Source organism: Halichoerus grypus, chromosome 8, assembly GCF_964656455.1.
Source record: "Halichoerus grypus chromosome 8, mHalGry1.hap1.1, whole genome shotgun sequence".
Classification (NCBI taxonomy): domain Eukaryota; kingdom Metazoa; phylum Chordata; class Mammalia; order Carnivora; family Phocidae; genus Halichoerus; species Halichoerus grypus.
This window is the reverse complement of record NC_135719.1, coordinates 34,693,829-34,713,741: the sequence shown is the minus strand read 5'-3', so window position 1 is coordinate 34,713,741 and position 19,913 is coordinate 34,693,829. Positions and strand designations below refer to the sequence as shown.

The 19,913-nt window shown below is 36.6% G+C and overlaps 1 protein-coding gene across 7 annotated transcripts in view; it reads left to right on the top strand.

The window, feature by feature from the left end:
- Positions 1-19,913, top strand: part of HERC2 (HECT and RLD domain containing E3 ubiquitin protein ligase 2) — a 245,212-nt gene that overhangs the window by 105,100 nt on the left and 120,199 nt on the right. For 6 of the 7 annotated variants that reach the window (XR_013450354.1, XM_078079010.1, XM_036072883.2 and 3 more), the window contains exons 21-35: positions 161-345; positions 1,547-1,702; positions 2,396-2,581; positions 7,734-7,904; positions 8,290-8,393; positions 9,408-9,558; positions 12,090-12,304; positions 12,581-12,713; positions 12,814-12,941; positions 13,030-13,225; positions 15,507-15,640; positions 16,201-16,374; positions 16,453-16,589; positions 16,707-16,858; positions 17,605-17,796. Coding sequence is in view for 6 of the 7 variants with exons in the window: in XM_078079010.1 (XP_077935136.1) it covers positions 161-345; positions 1,547-1,702; positions 2,396-2,581; positions 7,734-7,904; positions 8,290-8,393; positions 9,408-9,558; positions 12,090-12,304; positions 12,581-12,713; positions 12,814-12,941; positions 13,030-13,225; positions 15,507-15,640; positions 16,201-16,374; positions 16,453-16,589; positions 16,707-16,858; positions 17,605-17,796 (2,414 nt within the window). In the remaining variant the exon portion in view is untranslated. The remainder of the gene's footprint in view (positions 1-160; positions 346-1,546; positions 1,703-2,395; positions 2,582-7,733; positions 7,905-8,289; positions 8,394-9,407; positions 9,559-12,089; positions 12,305-12,580; positions 12,714-12,813; positions 12,942-13,029; positions 13,226-15,506; positions 15,641-16,200; positions 16,375-16,452; positions 16,590-16,706; positions 16,859-17,604; positions 17,797-19,913) is intronic. The other variant, XM_078079011.1, reaches the window with a different exon arrangement.

Here is a 19,913-nt window from a genome sequence, read left to right as displayed (position 1 = left end):
TGCAGACACACGTGACACATATTTGGGGAAGGAAGCCAGCTGCAGGTCACCTGGGTGTATGATCTATATTTCTGATTTTAGTTTATGTTGTGATTTCTTAATACCTTTTTTTAAACAGACATAACTTCTTTAATTTTGCAATCCTCTTTCCCCTGCATAGAAACATTGCTTCTCAGACAGTAGCCAGATTGAAAGATGTTGCCCGTCGGATCTCATCATGTCTAGACTTTGAGCAACATAGTCGTGAAAGAACTGCTTCATTGGATTTGTTGCTGCGCTTTCAGCGCCTACTTATCAGTAAACTTTATCCAGGAGAAAGTATTGGTCAGACCTCAGATATTTCTAGTAAGTTGATTAAAATTAAAATGCCTTGTGTGTATTTGGCTTTCTAATTTAGGCTTTTTGACATGCCTATTCTACATTCCCAGATGTGTAGTTTTTTTACTATTAAATCTTATACCAATTTGGGGGGACTTCATTTTGCATCCACTTTTTTTTTTATGAATATTAGACTTACCAGTATTTTTTTTCCATTGGCTTAATATTTAAGTTATTTGGGCATCAAAAATAATATTCTTTATGTTCAGGTTAGTTTTATAGAAGATTTATCAGACTTATTGTACGTATCTCTAATGGAGTGTTAGATACTGACATGATGTGGGAACCAAGTAGTGACATAGTATTTGTATGTCACACTGGAAAGCTAGGTAGGTGTAATGTGTGGAATGAATCATCATTGGAGGAAGTTACAGCACTGGTTTATTAGCTGCTGGACATGGGACTGAGTTTCCTGGGGGCTATAGGTTGCTCATCTATGAACTGGAATAACATCTCAGGGTGCCTTTGAGGATTAAAATAGGATGATATGTAAGCGTTCAGCTCTGTGCATGACAGAGTAGAGTACTTTCCATAAGCTTCAAAGGTAGTGGGTGGCTCTCCATAAGTTGGCTTTCTCTGTCGAGGATGGAAAGGTCTGCTGCTTTTGTTAATATTTTTATAGATCGTATATTCTAAAATATCTTAGTTCCTGAAAGACTTAGGCATTTGTGGATGATAGAAAATTTCAGGATGAAATAGGTGAACTTAGAGTCTGAAAGAGGTGCCCATCTCAAAGACATAAAGTCCCAAGAACTGAAAAGTCATTAAGAACCACGTAGGAAGAAAAGTTAAAGATTTTATGAGATTGAAAAATGCCTAACTTTGTTCATTAGGAGTAATTTACAAGTGTTAAGACTTGAAATTTGGTAACATTTGTGTGTATTGGATATAAGATTTTAAAACTCTATAAATTATGACTTTAGTATTTATACACCCAAAGTTTCTGGGTATTATGTAGTACAGTGTATAAAAATTGACAACTAAATTCACTGTTTTCTCAGACTATGTGATATAAAAAGAGCCAGGGATTAAGGGTTAATAGCTTCTGTTTGACATAATTACTATAGGTAAAAGATGTATAGATGAGAGTGGAATAGTGAATCAATGCAGTTTATTTACAAAGTAAATTTTAATGGTAAAAATGAACATTTTTAAATCTTTCTTCGAGGTCCTGAGCTTATGGGTGTCGGTTCCTTACTGAAGAAGTACACAGCCCTTTTGTGCACACACATTGGCGACATACTGCCTGTGGCAGCCAGCATCGCTTCCACCAGCTGGCGGCACTTTGCAGAGGTGGCCTGCATTGTGGAAGGGGACTTCACTGGTACCTTTTTTATATCCTACCTTCAGACATGTATTTATATTTGGAGATTGATGAGACTTAAAATTTGTCCTTTCCTGATAAACCTGCAGGCCTTTGCCCCATACATTTTCTAGTCCTGTTGGCCTTTCTCTTTTTGTTTTTTCACTTGCTGACAATTCTGTTGTTGAGCAACCTGGTGCAGGAGTTGTGTCACTATAAATGTAATTGGTGATTTAGAGTCATACCACCATTATTAACATTTCAATAATGAGGTCATTAGTAATTGTCTAATTTTATTTCAGCAGCATAAAAATTAGTTGCTCCTTTCAGGACCTTAATAAAATTCCTTTGTTGCTTAATATGTTTTCAAGTTAATTCTGTGACAGTAGAGCATTATTATTGAGTGCTTTTTTTCTGATAGTAAACTTAGTTTTCTGGAAACAGTTTTCTGAATAAAAGACTCTAGTTAATACTTATATTGAAATACAATGTTTTTGAAAAGCATTCTTGTAACTCAGAGGGTTTTGTTTGATACCTTTATCTGTTCTTTCAAGATGAAAGATAAAATAATCCTGTAGAAATATGCTAAGACAGGCATTCTTTATTTTGTGATTTATCGAAATTTAAACATAGAATGAGCTTACAAAGTGGTTTAATAGGATATATGCTTTTATTTAAATCTTAATGCTTTTTTTCCTTTCTTTTAAAATGTAGGTGTTCTTCTTCCAGAACTAGTAGTTTCTATAGTGCTTCTGCTCAGTAAAAATGCTGGTCTCATGCAGGAGGCTGGAGCTGTCCCTCTGCTGGGTGGATTGTTAGAACATCTGGATCGGTTCAACCACCTGGCACCGGGAAAGGAAAGGGATGACCATGAAGAGTTAGCCTGGCCTGGCATCATGGGTATGGCATCTTAACTTATAGAACTTCCATTCAGGAAAGTTTTATCTTAATCTAACCTATTCTTGCCTTTTTATTTGAAAGAATACTTCACAAAGAGAGACCAATTATTTGCCATTTTCACTGATGGTAGTATAAGTAGAAAATGAAGATAATCCAAATCAGAAGAGATTTAAATTATATGTAAGAAAGATTCCCTTTCTTTCTGGTGTCTCCAGAAGTTAGTGTTGAAATGATTAGATATGGTCCAGCTTTGGAGGCAGACATCAATATGGGATGACTTTCTAAACCTATTTCTATCTGACATTACTGAGTTATGGAATTCCCATAGTCAGCTGAGCACTTCCCTATAGGTACGGTCTATAGTGCTTACTAAATTGGAGTGGAACCTGTCTTCTCAAAGTATCTAGCTTTGACATTTTTGAATCTAAGTCTACATTACCATGTTATATAGGTTTCTGACTTCCTGGACTCATAGAATTAAATTGAAGTTGGGGTTCAACTTTTATTTTATAGGAAAGCTCAAGCAAGGTGGGCTTTTTCTTCTCCCATTGTAAACTGTCATCTTGTACCATAGGAGCTTCAAATAAGAAGTAACAACTGTGCTGAAGAAAATAACATTAGGATATCGAGCATAGTTTTTAATTTTTTATATCACTAATATTTTTAGCACCATTCTTCTACTTTTGTGAATTTAAATGTTAACTTTTGTCTCTGTTTTCAGTATGGTTGAGGGCATTTAATCTGATTAGCAGTTCAAACTCATTTAAAAACCTTTTTTTTTAAATTGTGAAATATAACACATACTCAGAAGTACAGAAAATAGCTCTGTGATTGATCATAGAGAAAATCATTTATCAACCATCCAGATGAAGAAATGGAATGTTGGCAGGACCATCCTAAACACTGCCTCTTGTCTCCGGAAAGATTCCCCTCTCTGGTCTTGTGTGGTTGCTGCTCCTCTGCTTCTCTGGATCATTTTATCAGGCAGGCATGTACCCCTTAACAGTTTAGTTGTTTAAACATTCTTATGTCTGTTTCTTGGTGATTTGTAGGGTATGCTTTAGTATGGAATGCCATAGGTTTCCATAGTGATTGTGCTGATTTTCATCTCTATTAAGTATGAGAGTTCTCACTGTTCATCTCTGTGCCAAGAAGTCAGATGTCATTTTTTCCATAGGCGATTTGTCCATAGGGTCGTCGTACCAGCACTTTTGGGTGAAAGGACTGTCCTTGGTCACTCTTTGGGAGTACAGCTTCTGTCTAAATAAGTTGACTGTCTCTGCCTGTGTCTGTTTCTGATCTTGCAGCCTCCCCCTGTGACTTCTGCACTTGGTAGCACCCTCGAGTGCATTGTTGAATGGAAATGGTGATCGTGGGCAGTCTTGTCTTGTTCTTAGTAGCAGAAGAAAAGCTTTCCAAATTTCGCATATGAAGTATGAAGTTTCTTAAGGGTTTTCTTTGTAGAAACCTTTAAATATTAAGGATGTTCTCTTTTATTCTGCTTTGCATAGAGGTTTTAATTGTGAACGGATATTAGATTTCATCAAATGGTTTTTTGCATTTCACTGATCATATAATTTTTCCTCTTTTTTCTATTAATGTGTGAATTATTGATTTTCAAAAGTTAAATCAGCCTTCCATTTCTGGAATAAAACTACCTAGGTTATATTTATTGTTCATATTAATATACATTGCAGGCCTTGTTTTTTTTTTTTTTCCCAACAGTTTGCATCTGTGTTTGTGAATTGTAATTTTCTTTTCTTTTAATGCCCTGTAGGTTGCTGATAATCACCGCCCCTCCACTAACAAAGAAGCTGTTGTTTATGAACATGGCAGCTTCCCATGCAACCTCTTTTAATTTCTGTTTTGATCTGTCAATTGAGAATGTTAGCTAGTTGGGAGAAACTGTCTGATGGATTCAATAGTACAAAAATATAACATTCAAAGTTTTGATAAGGCAGGTTGTGTTACTCTCTTAGAGTTAGAGAATGTTCTTCGCTCTTCTTTTTTGAGAAATGTATGTGTAAGATTGGTGGAATTTGCCAGATAATCATCTTGATCTGTAGTGTTCTTTGTGAAAAATTTCTTTTGATTTGGGGGTTGTAAGGTAGAGTGGAAACCCAACTTTTTTTTTTTTTTTTTTACCTATGGGAGAATATACATAACATAAAATTTATCATTTTAACCATTTTTAAGTTTTCAGTTCTATGGCATGAGGTACATTCATATTATTGTGCAACCATCACCACCATCCAGCTTCAAAATGTTTTCATCTTCCCTCAACTGAAACTCTGTACCCATTAAACATTAACTCCCATTCTCCACTCCCCCTCAGCCCTTGACAACCACCATTCAGCGTTCTGTTTCTATGAATTTGATTACTCTAGGTAAGTCATATAGGTGCAGTCATACCGTATTTGTTCTTTGGTAATGGGTTTATTTTACTCAGCATGTCTTCAAGGTTCATCCATGTTGTAGCATATGTTAGAATTTCCTTCCTTCTTAAAGCTGAATAATATTTCATAATATTTCAAATGAAATGGTTTATCCAGTCATTTGTTGATGGACACTTGGGTTGTTTCCACCTTTTGGCTGCTGTGACTAATGCTCCTATGAACATGGGTGTGCCAATGTCTGTCTGAATCCCTGCTTTCACTTCTTTTGGGTATGTAGCCAAAAGTGGAATTGCCGAGTCATATGGTAATTCTATCTTTAACTTTTTGAGGAACCCCACCATAATGTTTTCCGTAGTGGCTGTTCCATTTTACATTCCCATGAGCAAGGTACAAGGAAGGGTTCTAATTTTTCACGTCCTTGCCAATACTTTTTTTGGTTTTGTTGGTAATAGCCATCCTAATGTGATGAAGTGGTGTTACACTGTAGTTTTGTTGTGATTTTCCTTAATGGTTAGTGATTGGCCATTTGTATATCTTTGGAGAAATGTCTATTCGAGTGTTTTTCCTATTTTTGAATCAGGTTTTGTTGTTGTTATTGTTGAGTTGTAGGAGTTTGTTATAGTTTGTTGTATATTTTGGATATATATGATTTGCACCTATTTTCTCCTATGTGTGGATTGCCTTTTCATTTTGTCGATAGTGTCCTGTGATGTTTAATTTTGATGAAGTCCAATTTACCTATTTTTTTCTTTTGTTGCCTATGCTTTCAGTGTTTTGTCCAAGACATCATTGCCAAATCCTATGTAATGAAAGTTTTCTCCTGTTTTTTTTTTCTAAGCGTTCGATATTTTATAGTTTTAGCTCTTCATTTAACTCTTTGATCTATTTTGAGTTAATTTTTGTATATAGTGTAAGGTAAGGGTCCAACTTGATTTGTTTGCAGTTGGATATTCAGTTTTCCTAGCACCATTTGTGAAAAAGACTGTCCTCCTTTCCCCATTGAATGGTTGTGGCACTCTTGTCTGAAATCATTTGACCATATATGTGAGGATTTATGTCTGAGCTCTGTATTCTATTCCATTGATCTAAATGTCTGTCTTTATGCTGGAGCCACACTGGTCTTTATTATTTCTTCTTTTTTAGGGTTTAATCTGATATTTTTCTAACTTTTAGAGAAATGTTTATTAGCATAGTGATGTTTTTGTAGTGTTTATTATGAAAACACAGATAAAAGTAGGGAGAATAGGATAATGAACCTGGATTTACAAATATTCACATTACCAGCCTCTCCTACACTTATCTTACTGATTGAATGAATGAATGAATGAATCATTTTAAAGCATATCTCTTTAAAACATTTTGACAGATATTACCTGTTAATGATCAGAACTTTTTTGGTAATGAAACCATAATGTCATTTTTCTGTCCAAAATTAACAATGATTCCTTAATGTAACATGTAGTCCATGTTAAATTTTCTTGGATTATCTAAAAATGCCTTTTTATTGGTGTTTTTTTGTTTTTTTTGTTTTTTTTTAGAATCAGGATCTAAACATGTTTTGCATGTTACAGTTGGATGATATGCTTCCAGTCTCTTTTTCCTTTAACAGTATATCTCTAGGCCCTTCTCTCCTCTTTGGTCATACTATTTATTTGTCAAAAAAGCAGGGCATTTGTTCTGGAGAATTTCACATTTTCTGAATTTGGTTGATTGCTCTCTCCAGCTGGTTATATATATATATATAGGGTTAATGAGATTTGGATGCAGATTTGGATTCAGTTTTGGTTAGAGTGTGTCTGAGGTCATGCTGTGTGCTTCTTGTTTCATTGCTTCTGAGGCCTGTGATTCAGGGTGACCCCACCTTCAGTTCTGTTCACATGGATCAGGGAGTTCATATACAGTCTGTCCTCTATAATATCCCCTAGTAACCTTGCCCTCAGCTGTTTGGTTAGCATGAGATACAATTTGCACAGCTAGGACATGATCCTAGCTTGATTCCCCTCCTCAATCACTTTCATTTATCATTTTTCAAATATTGAGTTGGTGTCTTAGTACTTCTAAAGGTGACCAATGAGATTTCCTCCCTCCCTCCTGCCTCCTTCCCTCCCTTCATCTTTTCTCTTTCCTTGCCTTGCCTTTTGCTTTTTTTGCCTTTTGCCTTTCCATTCCTTTCCTTTCCTTCATATCATTATGAACTCATAAAATTTTATTGATTTGATATTTACTAACTTTTTAGCTTTTCCTTTTTCCTATTGTATATATTTAAAAGTATAAATGCCCTCAAACATATATTTAACTATGTAAATTTTGATCTATAGTATTTTCATTGTTTTCCATTGTATTTTTTTTCCATAGTTATTTTCTTCTGGGAATTTTAGATGACTTATATTTCATAGTTTTCAAATATGTAGAGAATTTTTATTTTGTTTTTGTTACCTATTTGTAATTTAACTGCATTATAGTCAGTGTATATGCTCTGTAGCTTTATTTCTTTAAAATTTTTAAGATTTGCTTTATTGCCTGATCAGATTTGCTATTCATGCTACTCAGGTGATTTTTTTTGTTTTTGTTTTATAACTCATTCCATATCTTTATTGAATTTTTGTTTGTGATATTAGTTATAGCGAGAGGTATGTTAATCTCCCATTATGATTATGGATTTGTCTATTTCCCTTTGTAGTTCTTTTGCACGATTTGTTGTAGTTGTTTCATCTGTTGATCTATTGATTCATTGATTTTGGTTTCTGTATATACAGAGTCATTTTTTACAGGTCAGAACTGTAGAAATAATGAGGAGGTGACACAGATACGCAAAGCTGATTTGGAGAACCACAATAAAGATGGAGGCTTCTGGACAGTGATTGATGGGAAAGTGTATGATATAAAGGACTTCCAGACACAGTCATTAACAGGAAATAGTATTCTTGGTAAGGCCTCACTTTCTACTTCATGGTTAAAAGTTGTGGCATGTCCCATTTTGAGCAGAGCATTTGGCTTTTAAGTGATTAGTTGAGTATTGTTCCAGCCCCCACACATTTTAATCTGCTGCTAACTCTGATGTCTGTCCTATCAGTGTTCAAGCACATTTGAAGAATTTCTCATCATTATGCATTTTGTGTGTGTGTTTGTTTCAGCACTTGTTGGTGGAACTTGTTTCAAGTCTGAGTTGGCCCAGGCAGCTCTGGGAGAGGGTGAAAGATCATTATACTTTGGTAACCCTCACGCCTGATCTATTTCCTACTTGACATTTCTACTATAGGTGTCTAGGCAAATTGCACTGAAGTAATGTTGCTTTTTTCTTTTTTGTTTTAGCTCAGTTTGCAGGGGAAGACCCAGTGGTAGCTTTGGAAGCTGCTTTGCAGTTTGAAGACACTCGGGAATCAATGCATGCCTTCTGTGTTGGCCAGTATCTGGAGGTGAGGCTGTGTGCAGTAGGCATCATGGTGGACATCAGGGGAGACCCTCCCTGTATATTTGTGATAGGTGGTTTTTGTCCTGAAGTACTGATAGCTGGGCTTTTTGGTAGGGGTGGATGTCATTAAGTGACACATGTGAAGATCCTTTAGAGATTTTTTTATAAATGAATTTAGTTATTCATGTTAAGATTTATGAAGGACTGATCTTGAAAAATTATTTCAAAAATTGTTATTTGTAAGAAATGTGGACACTTTTCCACACATAAAAAAGAGGTTAACCTTTGGTCTTTATATTTTCGTTGTAAGCTTATGTAGAAATTTGAAATGGCTTGAGATATATTTTTTAGGAAGAACTTTAGAATAGAAATATGTCCTACATATGCATGAGCTTTGGAATTTATATATTGGGATTGGTTTTCCAGGTATGGATCCAGAAGGAATAAAATTTATGAAGTGCCATATGGGTAGTACTTAAAGCATTCATGAAGGGGGAAGATTGACTTTGCTTGTAAATTATCATCTAATACGACTGGCAAAGTTTATTTTCATTTGAGCTCTTTTCTAATTGGATTTCCTTTTTGTTAGCATAATCTACTTTCCACTTATGTGGTCACAGTTCACTACTCACAGCAATCCTTGTCGTATTTTTGTCTTTTTTGGGGTTATTTATGCATGTAACAATTCAGTATATTTTCTGAAGTATTGTTATACAGTCACTCTGGAAACTTCTGTTTGATTTTGTAAGGAATTCTCTAGCTGACTTGTTTATTGAGCTTTGGTTTTACCACCAGTAGACCTGTGTGTTTCCTGTCTGCTTTGTAGGGTGTGCATGGTTATTTTGGTAGCAGCATGAGCTCACTATAATAGGATGTAGAAAGAGGGTGTCCAGAGCACCTGCTTCTCTTCCTGATGGAACTTTGTCGTGTTTAGGGATATAAGCTGTTGCTCTTTTTGGTTTTATGTTTTTAATTAACCCTGTTTTCTCAGACTGATGATGAAATTTATCTTTCCAAGCCTGACCAAGAAGTTGTTACCATACCAGATCTGGGAAGTCTCTCTTCGCCTCTGATAGATACAGAGAGGAATCTGGGCCTGCTTCTCGGATTACATGCTTCCTATTTAGCTATGAGCACACCGCTGTCTCCGGTTGAGATCGAATGTGCCAGTAAGAAAAGTTTTGCTTTCTGCTAACAGATTAGCAAGTTTTTATTTTATTTTATTTTATTTTACTTTATTTTATTTTATCTTATCTTAAAGATTTTATTTATTTATTTGACAGAGAGAGAGACGGTGAGAGAGGGAACACAAGCAGGGGGAGTGGGAAAGGGAGAAGCAGAAGCAGGTTTCCCACGGAGCAGGGGGCCCAGTGCGGGGCTCGATCCCAGGACCCCTGGATCGTGACCCGAGCTGAAGGCAGATGCTTAATGACTGATTGCGCCCCTAGCAAGTTATTTTAGCTGAGACATAAGTGCCATTTAGAATGGGAGAAGAATCAACGCAGTTGTTGGTGAGTAAAAATAAGGATAGTGAGACTAAGAGACTAAGCCAATTAAATAGAAATAGATGTGTAGTGGCTTTTACTTGCTCTCATGACCTGTGGCAGCAGAGGAAGCTAACAAGTGCATAGGAAGATCAATCCTGTGCGTGCTATTACTTTTGCCTCCTGTGACAGATGGACTCAACCTGGCTGTCGTCTATGTGACATGGATTGGGTTTCTGTTGGGAATAGCATTTTGTTTGAGGATTGTGTTTTTACTAGACTCAAATACATTTTGGGATTTCAACCTTTTTAATCACCGAAAGTTATAAAATTTCTCCATATAAGATGGATTAAAGTTCTGTTTGTGTATTTGTATATTTCTCTATCCATCTGTCTACCAACCATCCAGCAAGGATCTATTGAGTAAGTACTTATGAGTTACCTTGCTGGGTGCTCAATGCATTAGGTGTGGAATTAGACACATCTCTGCCTTTAGGTGCTTTTTGTGTGATGATGAGCCAGACGTTATGATAGATCAGTATGCAGGGTGATAGAGGATAAAATGGAGACATTTGTAAGTGGTTCTGATGGGGAGGCTGGGTGTGTGAAACATGTGTGTAAGGGGCATTCTTGAAAAAAGTAGGGTTTCCAGTTGCTCATGTATGTGCACTGTCGGGAGAAGGCTGGTGGGCAAGGATGGCCATGGTACGTGGTCAGCCCAGCCTTCTGGAGCAAGCCCTTGGTGTGCATGCTGGGCATTTTGCTGTCTACAGAGTCTCTAAGTGGGAGAGGATGGGAGTTGGACTCATCCTCTCCCTCAAAGGGGAGTGGGGAAGATAGGCTTCTTCTAAATCAGCAAGGAGGGTGGGAAATTAGAAGAGTCAGAGCAGAGGAGAGCAGAAGGTGCTATGGGCCCTAGTGGAGGGGGCCTAATCTACTCTAGGGCATCAAAAGCCACCTTTAGAGCAGTATCTTTGAGAGATTAGAGAGAGTTCTAAATGTAGAGAATCAGGGAAGGTCATGATCAGATTTGTGTTCTAGAATTAATGTGACACTTTAGAGAATGCTCCTGAATGCTCTAACATCTAAATTTCCAGTAAAAGAATGTTGAGTACATCCCAGATTTGATTGCTTGGGTTTCAGAGGACTATATTGGTAACACAAGTCATTGAAAAAAATTTGTAGCAATGTACAAACTGACTCTTCATTTTTTTGGTGAACCTTTACTCTAGTTATCATAGCAGTTAGAATGAGCATTTACATTTGCACTGAGGAATTGCATGTTCTCGAGGGTCTGGCCATGCCTCACACAGGTCTCCTTTATAGTCCACTGGATATCCAGTCTCCCAAGGATCTGTCTCTTACTAAGATCCCATGTTATATGTCTAGTAGTCGCTCATTTTTATTACTGGATTAACGCTCTAGGGAATTTTTCTTTGTAGATCCCTTCTCATGTGCTGTTTTCCTACCTGGATGTTCAGTGTTTTTGTCTTTATCTAGATCTCAGTTCAATTGTCACTTCCACAGCAAATCCTTTACTGAATCTTCAAATAGTGGGGGTCTTGCTGCTATACCCACTGTAGTACTTTGTAGCATACAGTTATCCCAATTCAAGTTGAATGATTACTTGTGTAAATGTTGCCCAGATGATGCTCTCCCTGTCAGAATGCAAAACCCCAGTCTTCACACAGTATCTGTGGAATCTGTCAGCTCCATGCTTGACCAGGTACCTAAGTAAGTGTTGGACTGAAACTATTATCTTGCGTTCTGACACCATGCTTAAGATGTAGGAAAGAACCAGAAGTGTAGGGGCGCCTGGGTGGCTCAGTCGTTAAGCGTCTGCCTTCGGCTCAGGTCATGACCCCAGGGTCCTGGGATGGAGCCCCGCATCGGGCTCCCTGCTCAGCAGGAAGCCTGCTTCTCCCTCTCCCACTCCCCCTGTTTGTGTTCCCTCTCTCACTGTCTCTCTGTCAAATAAATAAATAAAAATCTTTAAAAAAAAAAGAACCAGAAGTGTTACCTGTTTTCCTGTAGATGTAGGAATTATAAGCCAGCCTCTGTAAATATGTTAGATGTGACTCTTTAATATGAATGATGCTAAATTTCTCCTTGTAAATTAGCTATTCGGTTCTTTATCTTTTATTTCAATATTTATTTCTGAATAAATATTCAGTGCACTCAAGTTTCTTCTTAATATTTGCATATGCACTTTCTAGAGTGGCTTCAGTCATCCATCTTCTCTGGAGGCCTGCAGACCAGCCAGATCCACTATAGCTACAATGAGGAGAAAGATGAGGACCATTGTAGCTCTCCTGGGGGCACTCCTGCCAGCAAGTCCCGACTCTGCTCCCACAGACGGGCCCTGGGCGACCATTCCCAGGCATTCCTGCAAGCTATTGCTGATAATAACATCCAGGATCACAATGTGAAGGTGAGTGAGGCCTTCCCACACTTAGTGTCCTTTGGTTTACCTTAGGACTTTGATGTGTGAACACCTTCATGTTCTTTGATTGGCTTAGCACAGACTTTATTTACATATTATTTGTGGGGCTGGTTTTGAGGTAAGAGACTGGTTTGGTGCAATATGCCAGTGATGTTTTAGAGGCATTGGTGATTGCAAGTGCATTAGAAATTGTGGCATGTAGTTTGGAATTCATGGTGGCATTTCGTGTGGCTCTGAATTTACCTCCAGCTGTTTCTGTTACAGGACTTTCTGTGTCAAATAGAAAGGTACTGTAGGCAGTGCCACTTGACCACACCAATCACATTTCCTCCTGAACATCCTGTGGAAGAGGTTGGCCGCTTACTGTTATGTTGCCTTTTAAAGCATGAAGATTTAGGTAGGAAACTTGATATTTTAGCTATACTATTACATTTTTTGACTGACATGCAATATGCATTCATTCTTACCCTGCCCCCTTTTTAAAATGTCTTTTACAGGTCACGTGGCATTATCTTTAGTTCATGCAGGAACACTTGGTATTGAGCAAGTAAAGCACAGAACATTGCCTAAATCAGTAGTGGATGTTTGTAGAGTTGTCTACCAGGCAAAATGCTCACTCATTAAGGTAAGTACATTTTTATACTTTTTCTTATGTGCTTTGCAGACAGTTGGTAAAATATTTGTTAATTGTCTTTTCATATTTAACTTTGTAGACACATCAAGAACAGGGTCGTTCTTACAAGGAAGTCTGTGCTCCAGTCATCGAACGTTTGAGATTCCTCTTTAATGAACTAAGACCTGCAGTTTGTAATGATCTCTCTATAATGTCCAAGTTTAAACTGTTAAGTTCTTTGCCCCGTTGGAGGAGGATAGTTCAGAAGATAATTCGAGAACGAAGGAAAAAGAGAGGTAAGAACGTAAAAGGTAGGAAAGTGCTGTCAGAGTATGTGCTTTGCCCCCATATAATTGAGTCTGTGATTTGAGTGAAGCTGTTCACTTACGATTAAATATACAGATCCTGCTTATTTTTCCAAGAGATCAGATAATGATGCAACTTTGAGATTGAGGGTGTTATGATTTGGTAACTAGTAAGTGGATACTGAAAAAGGTAAACACTATACTCTTTATTAAATTGATGGGGAAAAGGAAGTATTTTTTTTATCACTTGTCCTGGTAAATGAGATGTATGGAAACATTTAATTTTGCAGTTAATCTTGCCATTCTTGTAAAGAAATGTTTTTCTTTGGAAATATTGAGTATTCTGATACATGAGGAATTGTTATAAAAGTAGCTAGAAGAGTTACTAATATTTTTAGGAAGCAGCTAAACAGTTGCTGGGATATTACGGAAAAGACTTTTTGCATTAAATAACCAGAATTTGAGTATAAGTACATAAAAGACTTTGGAATTTGGTTAATTGTGATTATAAACATGTTTACAGAAATTTCTGATTATATTCTTATGAATTATACTGATTTATTCACAGATCAGCTTATTAAACAATATTAATTACTGATTTTTTTTTAATTACTGAATTTTGGATGGACATTATGAACAATGATGTAAGGAAAGATTAAGTTGTGTTAGAAGCTCTCCTGAATTGATTGTTCTTAAGCAAACTCTTAAGCAACAACAATTTGCCTAAATCCTAGAGATGTTCTAGGTCAGGAAATCATGGTAGGAATGCTTCTGAGATCCTCGCAGCAGAGGCACAGGCTTGGGAGACCGCCATCTCAGCTTGAGGGAGAATGATGTCCTCACCACCCAGCCATCACCTCCACGGAATCTGAGCCCACACTGTCACCTCTTAAAGTTTCTTGTTTGGGGTTTAAATATTTAGTTGTGTGAAGTTTGAAGCTTTTTTTTTTTTTTTTTAAAGAAAATTAAGCAACTTACAAACGATTAATATTACTGGTGCTGTGTTAAGGTCACCAAGAGCACCTGATGATTCACTGGTATGGCTCCATAGGACTCAGAAGAGCTGTTATACTCAGAGTTACAGTTTATTATTATGAAAGGATACAAGTTAGAATTAGTAAAAGGAAAGGTGCATTGAGGGAAATCCAAAGGAAACTGGGCCTAAGCTTCCAGTGGAGCTGCACAGAGCCATGCTTAGTCCTCTTAGCAGTGAGAGACAACATGTGTGAAGGGCTGTCAGCCAGGGATGCTCACCTGCATGGTTGCTCTCAGTTACTCAAGACTCTAGCCTCCACAGTGGAAACAGGTGAGAACCATAAGTCCCATTGTGGGCATAAATTATCTGGTCAAACTGGGAAACATGGCCCCAGACCTCAGGCATACAGAAACACTCTTCTCAGGCAGAACATGCCAGGGACTCAGAGCTCAGTTCACAGGAGTTGGCCAAGTGCTGAAGGAACAGTCTTTCTTGGGAATTTGCAGGGTTTGGGCAACCCAGACCTGCTGTGTTAGTGTTTTACTGCCCAGGTGTTATTAATTATGTTGCTTATTATATTATATGCTGAGAAGAAATAGACTAAAAATCTTGAGAGGGAGCAAAAATATGGAAGCAACAGTGCATATCACATTGCAAATTCAATAGAAATTTCCCTAATTAAAGAGACTAACATAGTAAAAGGCATCCAGTTAATTCACTTGCACAATGGTGACAGATTAATTGAACTGGTCCAGAGTGGGCAAGCTGTGGTCTGGGGACAAATGCAGCCTGCTGCTTGCTGTCTTCTGCCACTGTCTGCTGTCTACTGCTAAGACCAGTTTTGCATTTTAAGACTGTTTTTTAAAAAATCAAAAGAATAATATGTTGGACACATGGAAATTATATGAAGTTTAAATTCCAGCAACCATAAATAAAGTTAGCTGCTTTTCATTCTGCAATGAATAGCCGGCAAAGACTAAAATAGTCACCATCTGGCCCTTTAAGAAAATGTTTGCTGACTCCTGGGCTTCCCTTTCTGTAGGATCTGCTGCATCATAGCACTCTCACTGCCTTTCTGTCATGATGTGAAGTGGCAGAGTGTTATTATTGAATGTCATGTGAAAATAATCATGATGGTTTTTACTTTTTGTAGTTTAAGCATTTCAGTTGACAGTGATATTTACATATTTGAATAAAATATTCAGGTCCTTTGCCTTCATGCATATTTAATATATCTTAATTTAAAATTATGTTTAAGTAAATGATTTTTATAATGAATGATAATTTTAATCATAGTTCCTAAGAAGCCAGAATCTACTGATGATGAAGAAAAAATTGGAAATGAAGAGAGTGATTTAGAAGAAGCATGCATTTTGCCTCACAGTCCTATAAATGTGGACAAAAGACCCATTACAATTAAATCACCTAAGGTGAAGTATTTTCTGTGATTTTGAGGCTGGCTGAATAGAAACAAAGCACACAGCAAAGGAACCCATAGTATTGTCACTTTGTCCTTGATTATCTATAGGATAGAGAGTGTAGTGGGTTACTGAAAGTATGGGTGACATTCCAAGTCACACTTAACGCACTTGATTTATGGTGTCCTGGTCAGATTGATAGCTGGAAAAGTGTTCCCTTTTATGTTTAGTGGTACATTGTATCATTATTCATTTACCATTCATTCATTGAATATATGTATACTTTGCTCCAGAAACTGTCCTGGTGTCTTAGGCTATTAATATGGATGATAATTTAACTTTGTATGCCATGTTTGTCTGTTCCAAAGTACATAAGTATAAGAGATTATAAATTCATTTATAAGCCTATTTATGGCATAGCTATTTTTGCCATAAATTACTCACTAAACTTAAAGTATTGTACCAATTTCAACATATTTGCATTTATTTATATTTTATTTGAATAAGTGTTTTAGAGTGCATATTAATATCAATAAGGTAAACTAATGGTGAAAATGGTTTTCCTTTGTCAGGATAAATGGCAGCCACTGTTGAGTACGGTTACAGGTGTTCACAAATACAAATGGTTGAAGCAGAATGTTCAGGGTCTTTATCCACAGTCTGCACTCCTCAGCACCATTGCTGAATTTGCCCTTAAGGAAGAGCCAGTGGATGTGGAAAAAATGAGAAAGTGCCTATTAAAACAGGTAAAATTTGCTAAGAACGTTCTTCTCTGCATAGGATAATATACACAACACTTAACTGTATGCATTCATATTTTGCAGTTGGAGAGAGCAGAGGTTCGTCTGGAAGGGATAGATACAATTTTAAAACTGGCAACCAAAAATTTCTTACTTCCATCTGTACAGTATGCTATGTTCTGTGGATGGCAAAGACTTATTCCTGAGGGGATTGATAAAGGGTAAAACTTCATAACATTTGTTTCTTAATTAGGGAAACTGTGGCAACAAAGCATTATTCTATTGAGGTTGAAAGTCTGGCAGTATTCTAAGTAATATTCTTCAACTTTGTTTGAAAGGGAACCTCTTACAGATTGTTTAAAGGATGTTGATTTGATCCCACCTTTTAATCGGATGCTACTGGAAGTAACTTTTGGCAAGCTGTATGCTTGGGCTGTTCAGAATATTCGAAATGTTTTGATGGATGCAAATGCCAAATTTAAAGAGCTTGGTGAGTTAAAAAAAAATGTTTAAAAGGCTGTATTAAGATCGCTGTTGAAGTAATGTCAATGATCACATTAGCATTATTTTATAGTTTGGCTCTTAATTATATGTTGTAGAAACTTGCAAATGCTGATTTTTGCTCTTTGAGAAGACTTTAATAACTTTGTACATTAGAATAATCTTTAAAAAATTTTTTTATTTAAATTCAATTTAGTTAATATATAGTATATTCGTTTCAGGGGTACATTAGAATAATATTCTAAGCCGCTTTAAGCTTTCTCAAATTTTAAACAAAACTTTCAAAATTCAGCAGAAGACACAATTTTGTAGTATTGTGATATTAAGCTTTTACATTTTAACATTTTCATGTGTATCATTGATACCATATGCCCTAAATTATATATCCTATATTAATACTTAATTTCTTGGATAGTTTGAGTACCTGCAGAGAAATGCTAGGATTGGTCTTGTGGAAGAGAAGTGAAATATGACTGCTGTATTTGAAATGAAATGAGTAAGCCATCAGGGACATTTAGAGGAGCAGTGTGATAAGTTTTGCAGACAATTGGAAATGGCTATATGTGGATTGATGGTGGTAGGATTATTGCGAAGTAATGCACAGCTGCCTGATGTCCATACACTTTGGAAACCCACTGAAAAACAGAAATTTTTAAAAATTGCTACTGCTTTTTGCATCATGTATGTTTTTATATCCACACACAAGAAATTTATGTGGGTGCCAATGCTTTTTAGGTATCCAGCCTGTCCCCCTACAAACCATTACCAATGAGAATCCTTCAGGACCAAGCCTGGGGACGACCCCACAAGCTCGCTTTCTCCTGGTCATGCTCAGTATGCTTACCCTGCAGCATGGTGCAAACAACCTGAACCTCCTGCTGAACTCCGGCACACTCGCCCTCACACAGACAGCACTTCGGCTTATTGGTAGGTTGGCACTGCCTTAAGTCATTCATGAAAATGTCAGGATTTTGCCTTCATGTCTTCTTTCTCTCTCTTTGTGAACTTTTTTTTAATTGTAAAATAAAAATAACATAAAATTTACCCTTTTAACAACTTTATCATTCAGTAGCAATAAGCACATCCATAATGTTGTACAAACATTACTACTATCTAGTTCCCTAACTTTTTTGTCACTCCAAATGGAAAGCCGTACCCATTTAGTGGTGATTCCTGATTTCCCACTCCCCCAGCTTTTGGCAACAACACATCTGCTTTTTATCTCTGGATTTTCCTATTCTGGATATTTCATATAAATGAAATACAATTTTTAGCCTTTTGTATCTGGCTTATTTCACTTAGCATGTATCAGTACTTCATTCCTTTTTATGGCTAAAAAACATTATATTGTATGCATATACTACATTTCATTTAACCTTTCACCCATAGTTGGGCATTTGGCTTGTTTCTATCTTTTGGTCATTGTGAGTAGTGCTGCTAGGAACATTTGTGTACAAGTTTTTGTTTGAACACCTGTTTCTAATTCTTTTGTTATATATCTAGGAGTGGAAGTGCAGAGTCATATGGTAATCCTATGTTTAGCATGCTAAGGACCACCAATCTTTTCCATAGCACTGCAACATTTTCCATTTCCCCCAGCAATGGAAAAGGGTTCCAGTTTCTCTCCTCCTCACCAATACCAGTTATTTTCCTTTTCGGGGATGGTGGGCGGGGGTGGAGGGGGGGTAGATTGTGGTCATCCCAGTTGGTGTGAAGTGGTTTCTCATTGTGGTTTAATGTACATTTTGCTGATGTAAGGACATTGAACATCTTGACACGTGCTTGTTGGCCATCTGTATATCTTTCAGAGAAATTTCTTCAAAACCTTTGCCCATTTTTAAATTAGGTTATTTGTCTTCGTGTTGTTGAGTTGTAGGAGTCCTTTACATATTCTGGATACTAGACCATTATCAATTACCTGATTTGAAGATATTTCCTCCCATTCTATGGGTTGTGTTTTACTTTGATGCACAGAAGTTTTAAATTTTGGTGAAGTCCAATTTATCTATTTTTCTTTTGTTGCTTGTGCTTTTGATGTCATGTTCAAGAAATCATTGCCAAACCCAGGTCACAAGGATTGCTCACTGCGTTTTCTTTTTTTAAGTTTATAGTCTTAGTTCTTGTAGTCTTTAGTCCATTTCTAGGCAATTTTTAATATGGTGTGAGGTAAGGACTCCTTTTATTTCTTTTGATTATCCAGTTGTCCTAGTACCATTTGTTGAAAAGACTCTTCTTTTCCCAAGGTCTTGGCCCTTTGTCAAAAATCATTTGACTATAAATTTTTTGATTTATTTCTAGACTTTCTATTTTGTTGGTCTGTCATTATGCTAGTACCACATTGTTGTGAACACTAGCTTTGTGGTAAGTTTTAAAATCAAAAAGTGAGTTTTCCAACTTTGTTTTTTTCCTCAAGATTATTTTGGCCATTTTGGGTCCTTAGGATTTCTATATGAATTTCAGGGCTGGATTTTCCATGTCTGCAAAAAATAGCTGTTGGGATTTCCTAGAGGTTGTATTGACTCTGTAGATTGTGTTGGGGAGTATTGCTATCTTAACAGATATTAAGTCTTTCTTTCCATGAATGTGTGATGGCTTTATATTTATTTAGGTCTTCTTTCATTTCTTTGAGCAGTATTTTATAGTTTTTTTGTTAATCAGGGTAATGCTGGCCTCATAGAGTGAGAAAGTGTTGCCTTCTATTCTATTTTTGGAAGAGTTAGAGAATTGGTATTAATTTTTCTTTAAATGTTTGGTAGAATTCACCAGTTAAGCCATTTGGTTCTGGATTTTTCTTTGTTGGGAGGTTTGATTACTGATTCAATATCTTTACTTCTTATAGGTCTATGCACATTTTCTGTTTCTTCTTGAGTCAGTTCAGATAATTTGTGTTTCTAAGAATTTATCCACTTCATCTAGGTTAGCTAATGTGTTAGTGTATAGTTGTTCATAGTACTTTGTTATAGTTCTTTTTATCTCTGTAGAATCAGTAGTAATGTCCCCAGTTTCATTTCTGGTTTCAGTTATTGGCATCATCTCTTTTTTTC